A 15642-nucleotide genomic window follows, 5' to 3' on the forward strand; every position below is an offset into this window, starting at 1 on the left:
AATGACCCTCTCACATCAGGGTGCTGATTACTTCAGTTCTTTTGATGTAGGCAGCCAGAGGAAGGGGGTGGAGTTAGAGTAACCCAGTAGAGCGGTTTAGTCTGAAGAGGGGGTTCCTCTTCATGGATTTATTTAAGGCTCGCCAAACTTTCTGCCCCACCCCACTTCCTACAGTCAAGGCACTCTGGATATGACATCAGCAGGTAAGGACATTTGTTTTAGCAGACAGGATTGGACTTTTCAGAAGCTTGCTGTGGAATTAGACACTGTAGCATTTTGCTGATGTTACCCTTTGTTGATCCAGCTTTGGACTTAAAGACAAAATGTTTTCACCTGAAACTCTGTTGGGGAGAGTCTATTCCAAAGATCTCTGCCATAGAGGTCAAGACCAAGGCTTCAAGGAAGAGGAAAGATCTTCTCCCTACCCATCTCAAAGGCCCATTTATGGTGAAACTGCTCTGTGGACATAACCTACTGCAACTGATGTACTGGTACCCAGGACCCTGGGGCTGGAGGTAATGGCATCCTCTACCAACATTCCTGCTTGGGAAGGGCAGAGGAAAGGTCTCACCTTGCCCTGGAGACCATGGACTGGGTCTCCCAGCAACCCAGACATCGTCGAACAAACCTGGGCCCTGGTTCCCACATCGATCTGCTTTGAACTACTTACCTGGACTTCGCCTAACTGTTTGAAGCTTCTTCATACCGTTGCTGCTTGGACCGCACCACGTGTTGAACCCAGCCGACCAACTCACCAACCTGACTCTGAATCACTATGACCACCTCTGGAAGATCTAGAATTCTGCTTTAACGCTGTTGAGCCTCAAAGACAAGAAACAAAAGGTATTTGATAAAGCCCTGCCCCCCTCGCCTGCCTAAAGGACCCTAGTTACTTTTAATCCCTTTTTCTCTACCTTTTTAAAAATACACATTTCTGCTGAAATCCTTGCTGCCTCACCCATGTCTACTAACCCAGAATGTCCCTTTTAATTTAAAGTTGATTTCTCTCGGGTTTGCCTTTTTAGGGGTGGGCCAGAAGTGTTTTTATTAGTTGTGTGCATTTTTGTTAGTACAATTTAAAAATCCTATTATTTTAGAACGTTGTTAAATAGTCTTGTAGTTTGCTGAACTGTTGTTTGTGTTGCATTTCTGCCAGCTCACGTCCCTCCTGAATAGTATAGCCTGCCCTTGGCCCGAGTTACTGAAGATATACATGGTGGGCTGTGCCTGTTTCACCTTTATGATTGATATCATTGCCCATTTAGTAGTACTGTGTGGCCGTGTATGCGCTTTAACCATTACTCTGTACTCATGCACATCAGTATTCATTTCAACATAAAATGATTAGTCTTGAATAGATGTAATAATTTATTGCATGGGTTTGTAGTGTTTCATGCCAGTATATATTTTAAAATGGATTCCACACTACACCCTTAAGGCTCAGACGTGAAAGGTACTCAGTTTTTGACCTTTCTACTGGTTTCTTGCAGGAATCCATGTAGATTCATCCATGACATCAACTTTGATCTGAACCACCGCGCCTTGGACATCCATGGCCTCCATGGTCTGAACGAGGACCAGTTGCGTCTGCTGCTGCTGCAGAACGACCCTGCCTTGTTGCCCGAAGTAAGGAAACCTTATTGCATTTAATGTCTTTTGCTTCCTTGTCTTAGTCACGGAAAGACTTGTCAGTAATGCACCTTGTCAGATGACTCTCAGTACTGTGTATTAATACCTCACGATTCCTTCCTGATAGAGCAAAGTCTTCCGAGTCCAGTCAGCCTGCACCGCAGTCATGCAATTATTAAACACGATTAGCATAAAGTTGCTGCTGTCATAGCTGCAACAGGCCTATCAAGCTTTAGTAAAACCGTGTGTCTTTCGAATGCTTTGTCTGGAGGTTGCAAACTTGCTCAGTCTGGCTCTGTGTATGGGTAAAATAAGTTTAACAGTGTTATGTTATGTTACTTGGCATTTATATAGCGTTTTATGTGCCATTGGTATGACCTCAAAGCGCTGGTAGGGTGAACGCCCTCGGGAACCGCAGTTCAGGTCAGTAGAGAGAGAGAGAGAGTGTTGTATGGTACGTGGGCGCACCGGATATGTGTGATGCTGGTGTGGTTGTTGCATGATACCTGCTTCTTAGCGGTAGGTGTGGTGCTAAGTAAATCAGTTGGATGTGTTCAGTCTGGAGGGTGGACACCCAGACTGAGTTCTGGCTGCGTTAGGCCTGAGGAGACGCTTAGGCTAGCCAGTATGTGCTCAGCTAGCTGTGTTTTATTAAGATGATGAGGTGTTCGTGGGGTCATGTTAGTATGAGAACAGCTAGGCAGAATGTGTCATAGTATAGCTGTGTTCTAGTTGAATGATAGTGTATAGGAGAGAGTAAGCGTAGTAGTGTGATATGGTGGTTATCAGTAAAGCGCCTGTGACCAAGCACGAGAGTAGGACAGGGGCTGTACATAGAGGCATACGTATATAAAGCGACAGGATGGATAGGGTAAACATGTGATACAGATAACATGAGGATACAGGTACATAGCATAAATAGGATATACAGAGGTATATAGAGAGATAGCCACACTGTCCTTTCCAGTCACTTTATCCTTTCCTTCTGTTCCATCCACTTTTTCCATCTGTGTAATGACTTGGCATGGATTTGGGCTTTATCAGGCATGGGGCTAGGAGTGGTAGGGTGCATAGGGATCATACGATGTGTTAGGAATGGAGTGACCATGGAATTAATCTGATCAGGGAGTTCCTGATGCTGCCATCTCAGGATGTATTCTATAGTCGTCTAATTGGAGCTTGCTTGATGGGTCAGTGGTCAGTAGAACGGAAACATGTCAGTGTGCTGTAGGCTTACACAAATACAGAAGCCTCACTTCACAGTTTGTCTAGTAAGGCGACTATGCCACCTTAAAGCCAACACTAAAAGGAGTTATCCAAATATGCATAACTCCATACAGGACAGGAAAGAGGATTTAATTAAAATATTATTTCAAATGATTAACTGAGATTGTAGTGTATTTAATTCCGTGCTCCTGTGGGCTGCAACATGTTGGGGGAAATAACATGCTCTATGCATGAAAGATTAAATAAACCTGCAACAGAAATGCAAGAAAATCGGGGAGGTCCACATATTATAGTGACATTTCCTTTTCAGTAATCATCTGTTGGCCTAATCACGATGTACCGTTCTGGAGGATTGGCGATGAAACATTCCCTTGGAGGAGATTGGACTGCCAAGTTGAATTACAACGTCTTTTGTAAATGGTTTTTGCACACCACCATCCAAGAGGGTCTCAATGGTTTGATGCCATGTGAAGCAGTGTTCTAATGAATTGTTTGGAGTGTGCACAAACATGGACTACGAATTCTAGACTTGCCGTGATGCAGTCTGTCATTCCTGTTCAAGAAGGGAAAACTATGGAACAACTGTTAGACGGGAACTGGGCAGAATCGGCTGACTACGAAGAAGTTAAAAGAAGTAAAAAAGTCCTTGCTGGAAGAAATGGTAGCTCCAAGGTCAATTTTACATTCAAGTGCAAACGAATAAGTAATCCTACATCATGCGCCCATTTCTCCTTAATTATGAAACATTCAGTAAAGTGAGGTTGGAACTGGAGCATTATACGTAGTAACACACTGACAGAATGGCCGTAAGCTGATTGCGAGATTGCCCCAGTTTTTTGTAAAACATTTTATTCATATAAAACAATTAAGGTAATTCTGTTGCTGAAAGAGAGGTCTCCTAATCTGACCCCATTTTCTAAATGCTCCATGCTAAATTTATATTGCACTCGTGTGCCTTTGCTGGGTCATCCCACAGACTGTCTCAACCACCTATTCTGCAGAAGCACGGGCAGGTTCAAAGGTCGCATCCCTGACAGCTGCTCGGACACGCACAGTTCTTGCATGCAGAGATGGCTTTTAAATCTTCTGCACCTCTAATCTAAATTGTAATAATTGTATGCCTTAGTCATTCTGGTTGAACATAAATCTTTAAATGGAAGCCATACCTAGACGTGGCCTGGTAAATGATAAGAGCACTCATCCAGAGCATACATCAGCATAGAGCCAATGCTGTTTTATACCGCCCTGTGTCAGCTCTGCTAACGGGGCCAGGTGTGATGGGACTGATGTTTAGTACTGTCTGGTCTGACTGTCTCCACTACAGCCATGTGGAACGATATCCATGATGATTAATCTGCAGGAAGGCTAACATCTTCCCTGCGGGCGCTGATACTTCCTCCACGAGGTCTCCTGTGAACTGGGATTTCAAAAGGCAGTACTGCCATATCAAAACCACTTTCGTACCAGGGTGCTGACTGCTGGAGTTCCTTTGAAGTCAGCAGGCATTTAACAGGGGCGTAGTTAAAGTAGCCAGAAAGGGAAGGCATGCTTGAAGAAGGCTCACACCATCCTAATTTCTGTTAGGGCTATTCTTTTCATATTCCTGTCCCCTCCACTTCCTACGGGCGAGGTACTCTGTGTGATCTCATAAGGCAAAGAGCGCTTGTTACAACTACAAGGGTTGGATCCTTCACTGCAGGCTTGCTTTTGACCAATCCCCTGTGACATGTTGCTTTTAAAAAGAGATGGGCACCCCTTCATTTTTTTTTATTCATTCGTGGACTTCCACAAGAATAATTCATCTAGATCTCTTGGGGACACAGTCTATCCCGAAGTCCTCTGTTATAGAGGTTTAGACAGAAGACATTCAAGGCAGAGCTGAGCTCTGTCCCGTAACCATCCCCATGAAATGGGGGGTGGCGAGTGGCATCTGTTGGACCAAGGCTTCTATTCTGGCTGCACTACAACCAGGTTCCTCTTCACTGGAGGTGAAGGATCCCCTGTAGGTTTAAGCCAAGCTCCCTGGAGTGCGAGTACAAGAGGGCTTGCCTTGTCCTGTAGCGCATAGATTGGGACTTCCAGCAACCACAGAATCAAGTAAGGGACCCCTGGCATTCTACTTGCATCTCTGAAATGCCTTGACGCATGTTTGTGCACCTTTTGATGCTGACCAAGCTACTGCAAGTGAACCACTGTCATCCTTGACTTCGAGGCCGAAGCTCTGCCATCTCGGCATCCGAGATGTTCCAAGTCTTCTAGCGTCCCCAATTCGACACCGCTGCCTGGCTCAATGATGTTAAGCCTCAAAATCAAGAACATACGTTCTGTGAAGATGCCTTTTCACCATGGTCCTTATTTGGGACCACAATGACTTTTCAGCCCCCCCACCTCTACCTTGTTGTTCACAAAATATCCTTTTAAACAGCAACATTTAGCTAATCTTGGGCCTGACCACCCCTGCTCGTCTTGCCATAGCGCCTTTCTCAAAAGTCTGCATTATGTATTTTCTTTTACAGGGGTGGGTTTTTCTAGTGTCTTCTACCAGGTGAGCGTTATAGAACACAAAGCCTCACATCAAAATCCACCTGGGCGTCATGGAAACCAGAAACCGACCAGTTAGCCCACATGTTGTGGGGCAGCTACGTTCCGAAGTACATGCAGCCAGGCAGGAGACCAACACCCTGAGGAGAGAGCTGATAGTAGTCAAAGAACGCACTGATGATTTAAGCCGGCAACTTTTCCAGTCACAAGCAGGACATACACCATTGCCGGGAAGCGTGCCCTCGATGCCAGCACCGTCAGCCAATCCCGTTCAGATAACCCTTCCTGGGGAGTTCCCTTGGCCGCGCCCAAACGATTTACGGGGGATCCCAAGAGGTTTGCAACGTTCATGAACCAGTTCCGCCAGCACTTCCTTTGTAGACTAGGGGCCTTTCCGAATGACCAATCATGGGTCGCTTTTGTGCTATCCTACCCGAGTGGTAGCGCAGCAGACTGGTCTGTACCCTTTGTGGCCCAAGACGATCCTTTGCTGCATGACTTCGGGGGCTTTCAGCAGGAGATAGAAAAGCTGTTCGCCCGTCGTACTCATGGGCAGGCATTAGATAACGAACTTCTGTCCCTACGCCAAGGGAATCAAGACCTGTTAACATACATAGCCATGTTCAATAGACTTGTAGTTGAAGCAGAATGGCCAGTGGAGAGGAGAACCACATTATTTCATCAGGGGTTGCGGGGGGAGCTCAAGGGTGTTCTCGCACAAGTAGTGAACCCCCCGAAAGACTACTACAAATTCATTGACCTTGTTGTTCAACTGTATCATAGGTTGCAGGACCGAAGAGCAGATCGAACCAGACCGGACCCTCGCCCTATGTATGTGCGTGCAAAGGACAATATTGCCTGCACAACGGAAGGTTCAGGAGAACCAATGCAAATCGGGGGGGTCAGATTCCCCTTGACTAAAGCGGAAAGGGATAAAAGGAGACAACAGCAGTTCTGTCTGTACTGTGGAAAGTCAGGTCATTTCCTTAAAGAGTGCTTTGTGAAGCCACCAAGGAGGACGGTATGGGGCCACGGACAAGGAAGATACCATCAAGGAATCGGAAAACTCCCCAGCCTGGCAAGTGTAGGGGTCAACTTGTTGAGCGAAGAAAGTGAACTACAGACCTCCCATTTTGCACTGTCTGTGGTCTTGATCAATCGCCAACAACCATCTCGGATGCACGCAGTAAGAGCGTACATTGACAGTGGAGCCATTGGGAATTACATCGACCAGGATTTTGCGGCAAAGATGGGGCTTCTGTTACGCCCTAAATCAACCACCGAGACTGTTACCACTGTCGACGACACAGAAATAACTTCTGGTCCAGTATCCCAATGCACTGCAGCTTTAACCCTTCTGTGCCAGGATGGACACCAACAATCTATCGTTTTCGACCTCATTAAGGCACCACAGTTCCGGTTGATTTTGGGAATGCCATGGTTGGTAGCTCACAGTCCTCGAATCGATTGGTGAGCAAAAGAATTGGCCTTTCCCGAGACTTGCGCCCACACATGTTATCGCCAAGAGAAACAACCAATAGACACCAGAACCTGCACGCTTGCGACTGTGGCAATCAGCACCCTACCAAGTGAATACCAGGACTTTCAAGATGTCTTTCAGAAAGAACAGGCTAATACCCTGCCACCGCATAGACCATACGATTGCCAAATCGACCTGATACCCGGCACACAAATCCCTTGTGGGCGAAGTTACGCACTCACGGAACCAGAAAGCCAGCACCTGAAGGCCTATCTTGACCAATACCTGGCCAACGGGTTCATTCGTCCCTCGAAATCTCCAGCAGCCAGTCCTCTATTCTTCGTACCGAAAAAGGAGGGGGACTTGAACGTGCATCGACTATCACGCACTGAACCAGATTACCGTAAAAAACTACTACCCCCCTGCCACTGATCCCTGAATTGTTTGATCAAGTCAAAGATGCCCAAATCTACACAAAACTAGACCTGAGGGGGTCATATAACCTTGTTTGCGTAAAACAGGGGGACGAATAGAAAACCGCTTTTCACACCAAATACGGCTTGTACGAATATCAAGTAATGCCCTTTGGCCTTTGCAACGCGCCTGCAGCATTTCAATACTTCATGAACGATGTCCTACGGGAATTGATTGATGTCTGTGCTCTAGTGTACATCGATGATATTCTAGTATATTCCGCATCAAAGCAGGACCACGTTAAACACGTCCGATCCGTATTGGAGAAACTCCGTCAATACCAGCTCTACGCCAAGCTCAAAGTGCCCATTCCACATCTCCGAGGTGGAATTCCTGGGCTTTTATTCTCAGCCCGAATGGAATCCGAATGGATGTACACAAGGTAGATGCTATCCTGAACTGGCCATCCCCAAATTCATTCAAGAGGGTTCAAAGTGTGTTGCGTTTTGCAAACTTCTGCCACCGGTTCATCCCAGGATTTTCACAAATCGTGCATCCCATCACGTCATTGCTAAGGAAAAGCAACAAAAAGTTCCTGTGGACAACAGAAGCCGAGGAAGCTTTCCAGGAACTCAAAGCAAGATTCACATCTGCCCCAATCTTACGCCACCCTCGCCCTGATCTCCCATACCTGGTGGAAACTGACGCCTCAAGCATGGCTATGGGAGCCGTCCTCTCACAAAAGGACCCCGAAACGGGCCAGTTTCACCCTGTTGCCTTCTGGTCGCGTAAATTCACACCCCCTGAACTCATTATGCTATCACAGACAAAGAACTCCTGGCCATTAAGTCAGCTTTAAGGCATGGCGGCACTACCTCTTATCAACGTAATAACTGACCACCGGAACCTCCAGTACCTAAAAACAGCAAAGTCCCAATCCTCACGACAACTACGTTGGGCTCTTATTTTTTTGCTGAATAGGACTACGTGATTACATTTCGAGCAGGGGTGAAAAACGGGAAGGCCGATGCCCTTTCCCATATGGGGGTGGAAGAGCAAGGGTATCAGACCCCTGACCCAATAGCAATCATCCCAAGTGACAAGCTCCTAGGAATCACAGCAACCATAACTCAGAAAGAATTACATGAAGAAATCCAAAACCTGATGAGTCCGGAGCAATTACAAGCGTGGAGTGCACAAGGAGAACATTACATGATAAAAGATCAGTTGCCCTACTTCAGGATTCGTTTATTCTTACCAAACCAAGAACTACGAGAACAAGTCATGTCCGGTTATCATGATTCCTTGATCGAGGGCCACCTCGGAATCGCTAAAACCCTAGCCAAGGTAAAACAAAATTATTGTTGGCCACGTGGCGTAGACATTATCCAATTCATCCTATCTTGTGGAGTGTGTGCACAAAACAAGTCATCCAAGCAGAAACCGGCTGGGCTATTACAACCATTGGAAATCCCACCAACACCCTGGCACACGTTATCCCTCGATTTTATTACGGACTTAACCACCCAGTCAAGGGTTTAACACTATTCTTGTGGTCGTGGACCTATTTTCAAAAATGGCACATTTCATTCCTCTTAAGGGGCTCCCAAATGCTTCCACTCTGGCAAAGGTATTTCTTGAAGGCATCGTACGGCTCCATGGGTTTCCTTCAGTTTTAGTCTCAGACCGAGGTACTCTATTCGTATCTAACTTCTGGATAAAATGCTGCTCTATGGCCCAGATCGACATCCGGCTATCCACCAGTCACCATCCCAAAATGGATGGTCAAACTGAGATGACAAATCAGACGCTCGAGCAGTATCTGCGTTGCATGTTACACCAAGCTGAAGGAAGCTGGTTCAACCTATTATGGATAGCTGAATATGCTTATAATAATTCCCTACACACCAGCACGGGGCAGACACCCTTTTATACCATGTATGGCAGGCACCCATGTACTTCTGAGTTGGACGTTCCTACAACCCTGGAAATGCCAGCAGTCAAAACCTTGCACACAACCATTTCTCAAACCTTTAAAAGGGCAGCTGAACACCTACTTCAAGCTAAGATTCGCCAAAAGAAGTTTGCTGATCAACACCGAGCAAAGGCCCCCAACTACCAAGTGGGAGACAGTCTGGCTGGCGTCTAAACACGTGTCCATTAAAGAAACCCAAACTTTCTGTCCAAGATACCTGGGTCCATTCAACGTCACCTCCGTGATAAATCCTGTGGCGGTCAGACTAGCTTTGCCGTCAAACATGCAGATTCATCCTGTGTTCCACGTGTCTCTCCTTAAACCTGTTCAACCTGGGACCCGGGTAGCGAGGCCACTGCAGCCAGTAGTCGTCGCCGGGGAGCCAGAATTCGAAGTCAAGGACATCCTGGATTCAAAGTACGTTGGATCCAAATTATACTACTTGGTAGACTGGAAGGGGTATGGTCCACAAGACAGGACATGGGAGCCTTGTGAGTATATCCATGCACCTCGCTTGCATCAAAACCATCCAAACAAACCAGGACCAGACAGAAGAGCCACCTTGAGAGGGGCCTTGGGGGGGGAGGTGTGAGGGGGAGTGCTGTCATGATTCCTGCCCCTCATGTCCCCAGCCCTCCAAGATGTCAGGCTGGAGCCAGGCCACGATCACCTACATGGCCCTTAAGGGCCTCTCCATCCCTCTAAAGACCCACTTGGAGTCAGACTTGGCGCTTGTGTCTCCAGACTCACTCACTCACTCCCATAGGATAACATTGGGGATTGGACTTGTAGTGCATTGATGGGGACAAGATGGATGCCCCCACATATTTCGGTTCCCAGAACTGCATGTGCAGTAGTCTTTTGGGTGTGGTTCAGCCCAGAGACACCTTAAGCCATGCCCAGGCTGAGAAACATGCTTTGTGTTTTCTGCATCTGCAGCGTAACACCCACCGTGTTCGGATCGGTCTCCAGTAGGCCTGCATCTTTCTTCTGCGCTCAGCTCCTGCAAGAACAAGAACACCGTTAGGAACAGCCTTACCTTGCGGCGCTTCTGCCCATCATTCATCGCTCCTTCTGTTCTGCGGGCATCTTCGGCGGTGTCATTCCCATCCTGGCACGCCGCTTCCTAAGGAAAAGGGAAAAGAACAGAAAAAAGGCATTAGTAAGCATTCAGCAAATCTTCGCTTATTTTTAAAGACTGTACAAGCTTCAAACGCTTACCTGAATCCCAGCCTCTCTGAGGGAACTCTGTCTCCGGAACTTCTCATCCATCTGCAAGAGGGAAAAGACACTCCAGGTTAGCGTGGAAACATCTAGAGGCGCCGCATACCGCGCTTACTCACCGCATTTCTTCTTCATAACCGGCATCCACGCTGAAAACGTCACACCACCAAGACACAGAAAAAGAACTCAGTTCAGTACGAATACGAAAGAGTTGCATCGCGCTCTCACTCACCTTCAGCGCTACTCATCTCGGCAGCACGTTGCCATCCACGGACGCCGGCCATCATCTAAGGAAGGAAAGGAACGAAGTTAGAGAACTGTTCAAAAGACTCATTATACTTACCTGTCGGACTCTTGCCAGTGAAGTAACTAGGAAGCAATGATCCTGCATCAATCAACGCGCCCCTGCGCTGAAAGCAGGACAGAGATAACACTTTCCAAGAAAACAAGGTGAGCTGTGGATCAAAGGGAAGGGTTGGACCCCGGGGAAGAAGAGGTTCAAGCACACAGAGACAATAGGGAGTCAAACTCTACCAATCCTATGTTTAAGGCCCAGTCTCCAGTCGAGTAGACTCCAGGGAAGGGTTCGAGGTCGTAAGAGGTCAGAACAGGCTGAGTGACGTCCCCGTGGATACCAGGTGAGCGTTACACATATCTTCCTGGGATCTAGTTGAGCTAGCTTTGTCAAGCTTCATCATCAAGCTTTGTGCTCGAAGTGTCTGCCAGTGTTTTTTCAAAGCAGTCTTCTTTGGAGCAGTAAACCTGCTCCTGGTGTAATATAAATGTCAACTAGGTCGCCTTCAGCCACTCGATTTATAAGAACTATGCGAGTCCTTCGCTATAGCCTTGTTAACAACACGTATTGGCAATGCCAACAGTTTTGGCTTGTGTATAAATATTTGGCATTTTCCGGTCGCTCTGCCTTTATATGCTGAGGTACGTGCAACTTTTTGCAGCTGCCATGGATTGCCAGTTAATATCAATGTGTCAGTGCCTGGCAAATGCATTTCCCATGCCTACACAAGCCAAAACTGTTGGCATTGCCATTGCATTTGTGGAAATATGCATTAAATGAACAGCAGTTCTTTTACTCTTTTCTCTGTCAAAATGTTACACAACAGTTTTGCCGTGATCCACAAACAGCAACCTAAACAACCTCTTTGTGTGTGTTAAGTTGCAGGCACTGCTCTCAAGTTAGCTTGCAGTTAAAATAGCACATACACATAACTGGTGGTGACCCTTCCCCCTGACCTCTGGCTGAGGATAGAAAGAACTTGCAACAAACATTTACACTGATAGCCAGTATACATTTGGGGTTGCCCATCATTTTGGGAGGCTCTGGATGGAACGTGCTTTCTTACCTCCCATTGAACCAAAATTCAAACCAAAAGACTGTCCGCTTTACATCCCTCACTTAGCTGTTCTGCTTTGGGGGCTCTGGCAAGTAATTTAGGCTACCAGTGCATGGGGACTCTTGTCTGGGAGATTCCTTGTTTTTAAGTTGCGCACAGTGGAGTGTGTCTTAGGAACTTTGTATCCCTTTCTTTTTCACTGTGAGACATATTGTGGAGTGTTTTACTTCTTAAAAGGTTTTGATAAAAGTTTGTAATAAACTATGTAATCAATAAAAAAAAATATATATATATATATATATATTTTTATCACACACATACAGTGGACACTGTTGAAAGCTGCATCCAATAGTAAACGCCAAAATCTATGGTTGGTAGTTTTAGTGTTTTAAAATATTCAGTGCACATGGGTGAAAGTTTTGACCACTGTCCATAACCGAAGGCCATGACTAGTACCCATTCATGTGTTAAAATATATTGCCATGCACACTGACCATGGGTGAAGGCCATGCTTGATGCCAGTTACTGTTGTAATGTAATTAGTGATATCATCATTGATGTGATCTGTGATGTCATTATTGTGGTCATAGTCTGCGCAACAGGGGGTGCGAAGTTAAGGTGGCCTTAGCTGAATTTCCAGTGTTTTGTTGCATTAAGTTCTCGCGTTAGCATCCCTGCAACTAAAGTTTTTTCCTTGAATGTCAAGGGTTTTGTTAATCCATAGATTTTTAGAACGCTTCTAGACCACTAGCATGGTCTTAGCCCACTGTCCGTTTTAAAACTCTACCAGACCACTAGCAATGGCCTTCGCAATGTTTTTAGGCAACGCGCATTGAGATTAAATTATTTGTCATGGAGCTCACACTTTGGTTAAGCAGCATTCTCCAAACGGTAAACCCCTTTTCGGCGCCATCATTTTGGCGCAGGCCGATTTGGCACGCCCATTCCGCTGCAGTGGCCTTTTCGACGCGAAAGCCATTCCGGTGCCGTTATTTTGACACAAGTGATGTTTGGACATGGCTGACATTGCAGCCACGTCTAAATGCTCTCATGCTAAATAAGATCACAAGCTGTACTGCTACAAACCTTGCCACCTCCCACTTGCGTTGCTTTTCTTTTTTTTAACACTTTATTTAAGCAAACAGGCAGACAGATTGGGCGCATGCTTTTCTTTTAATTAACTAAAAAAAAAACATACAGCCTTCAACCCTGGCCTGCCAGAGTTCGGGGCCCAGCTTTTAACCACTAGGCCACAATGGCTTGGTGCTTCATGGGGGCATACATTTCATACTTAGCCTATAATTTAATGTTCAATGATAAAAGGCTAGGTATGAAACTTGTGAAAATTCAAACAATAACATCATTGTAGCATAATGGTTAAGTGCTGTGTCTCGAACTCCTTAAGGCTAGGGTTGTCTGATGGCAGTGCTCACTATATATGTGCTTTTTCTTTTTTTAAATTTCATTTTTTCTGTTCAATAAAAATGTAGATTCCGAAGATATTTAAAACTAAGAAAACGCACAGCATTCTGGACCGTGGACTGTCTGCCATCCATGCAGTAACTGGGACCGACCCTGCTTAGTTTTAAGGCGAGGAAGGATCCAGCCCCCTTAGGCTATGTTTCTCTTGTTTTCTTCTAAGGGGGAGCCCCCATATATTAGGCAACATGACCTTGGTGGGCTAACCCCTTCCTCACTTTGAAGCTAAGCATGGCTCATCCCAGTTAGTGCAGGGATTGTCATGGCCAATGGTCAAGGGCCATTAACTTTATGCCCTGCAGGGTCCCAATGGACCCAGTCCTGACGCCTGTGGCGCCAAGCTCATTTAAAAGTGTGCTCTGCACACAGTATGCTTAAAGCACGTGCACCAAGGCTGGGTGTGGCCATACCGAAGCATTGGAAGCACGTGCAGAAGACTGGGGATGGGGGGAGTGGCAAGGTGGGGCCACAAGGCGGGGCCTAAAGGGAGTGGCTGGGGCCAGGCTATATAGGCCAGCCCCACCCGCATGCTGGCGCTTTACGTTAGTCTGCTGGAGCAGCGTAACGCTTACCGCCGCCTACAGATCCTTACCTGTTTCCAGTTCAGCACAAGCATCTTTAGTCTCCGGAACCATCCTGCATATTACCTGAGACCAGCCATACCATTGCACAAAGCTCTGCTACCCGCCTCCAACTCTGCAGCTACTGCGCGCATCTTACCTGGCTCTGCGTATCCAACTCTTGCAGCGCATAGCATCCTTACCTGTCCCGGACGCCCAGCAACACAGAGTCCTATTCCGGCTCAGCATCCTCGCGGATCCTTCCATCTGGCAGCCAACAGGAGTTCAGAGCACCGCTCGCCATCGAGCGCCGACTGGCAGAACCTGCAAAGGAGACAGAAAGCACAAGGTTAGCAATTGCATAAACTTTTCACGCTTGGCTGCGCAACTCGCAAACTTTGCGCATCATCCGAAAACCCAACTCGCCTCTTGTAGGTTCACCGGATTGGCCTTGTTTTGGACTCTCTTCCATCACCGCATAGTCACGGGCCATCCTCATACCTAAAGGGGAAGAAAAAGGACATTCTTCCGTTACGGACAATAATCATTGGGGAAAATCGCCACAAAGGATACGGACAATAATCATTGTTACAAAACACCTTCCTACAAGGCGGGATTGGTTGCAGCCGGTCTGGGCCACCACGCATAAGGACCAGTGATGCAACTTGGTCTATCGACGGCGCCCCTGCTGAGAGAAAGCAGGACGGAGAACTCATGCTTACAATACAACAGGGGTATAACCCGCAGCCCGAGCAGTCTACATTACCTCAGTTGAGGGAAGAGCCCGAACCAGAGGAGTCCAGTCCAGGGAGGGCTCCAACCGTGCCCCAACGCCCCAGCGGAGACCAGGTGAGCGTAACAGAACGCAACGCCTCTCTGAATCACTGCCTGGGTGTTATAAACACCTCAGAGACTGACCAGTTGGCCCAATTGCTGGGGAACTACCGGCTGAAATGCATGCCGCCAGACAAGAGACAAATGCCCTAAGAAGAGATCTAATTGTTGCTTGAGAACGAACTGACGAACTGGCAAGACGGGTGCTTCAAACTCATGCAGGGCAAGTCCCTTTACCTGGAATCGGCCCAACCCCTTTGCCATAGCCATCCACACCAGTTCGTACTCCCGGGGCTGTACCTTTTGGCCCCACCCAAATGGTTTACTGGTGACCCCATCAAGTATGCCTTATTTATGAAACAGAGTCGTCTTCATTTTTTGTGCCGTCCTAGGGCCTTCCCTAACGAAAGTGCCAGAGTTGCCTTCGTACTTTCATATCTGGGAGGCAGCGCAGCAGACTGGTCCATACCATTCGTTTTTTATTTTTTTATTTTTTATAAACCTTTTATTGTTGCACACAGATAGGACACATTATGAAGTAATTCCGGAACATTAACATAACAATACGTTTCAGACCATATTATTCCGGAACGTCTGCCTCGGTTTTGTTCGATAAATATTGTTTGTATCTGGCCCATATATTCCTCTGTCTAGAAGTGGGTTGTACTGAATCTATATATAGTTCCTCAGTGTCGCTTGTCCATATCATATCCCTGTCCCATTCTGCCTTCGTTGGCGGTGTATTGCTTTTCCACTTTATCAGAATCACCCTTTTAGCTATTAGTAGGCTTAAGTTCAGTAGCTTCCGCCAAGTTGGATTTGTCTTTCGTGTAGCACCCAGTAGGCATAGCGATGGTGAACATTCGATGGGCTGATCAGCCATCTTGTCTAATGCTGTACAGATCTCTGCCCAGTATTCTTTGAGTT

The 15642-nt window shown here is 46.7% G+C and overlaps 1 protein-coding gene across 1 annotated transcript in view; it reads left to right on the plus strand.

The window, feature by feature from the left end:
• The window catches only part of LOC138513668 (protein mono-ADP-ribosyltransferase PARP12-like), a 294555-nt gene that overhangs the window by 39679 nt on the left and 239234 nt on the right, over positions 1-15642 (plus strand). Inside the window, exon 2 of the mRNA XM_069628728.1 lies at positions 1491-1626. Within this exon, the coding sequence (XP_069484829.1) occupies positions 1491-1626 (136 nt within the window). The remainder of the gene's footprint in view (positions 1-1490; positions 1627-15642) is intronic.

This window comes from Ambystoma mexicanum, chromosome 12 (assembly GCF_040938575.1).
Source record: "Ambystoma mexicanum isolate Mex_15411 chromosome 12, UKY_AmexF1_1, whole genome shotgun sequence".
NCBI classification, from domain to species: Eukaryota; Metazoa; Chordata; class Amphibia; order Caudata; family Ambystomatidae; genus Ambystoma; species Ambystoma mexicanum.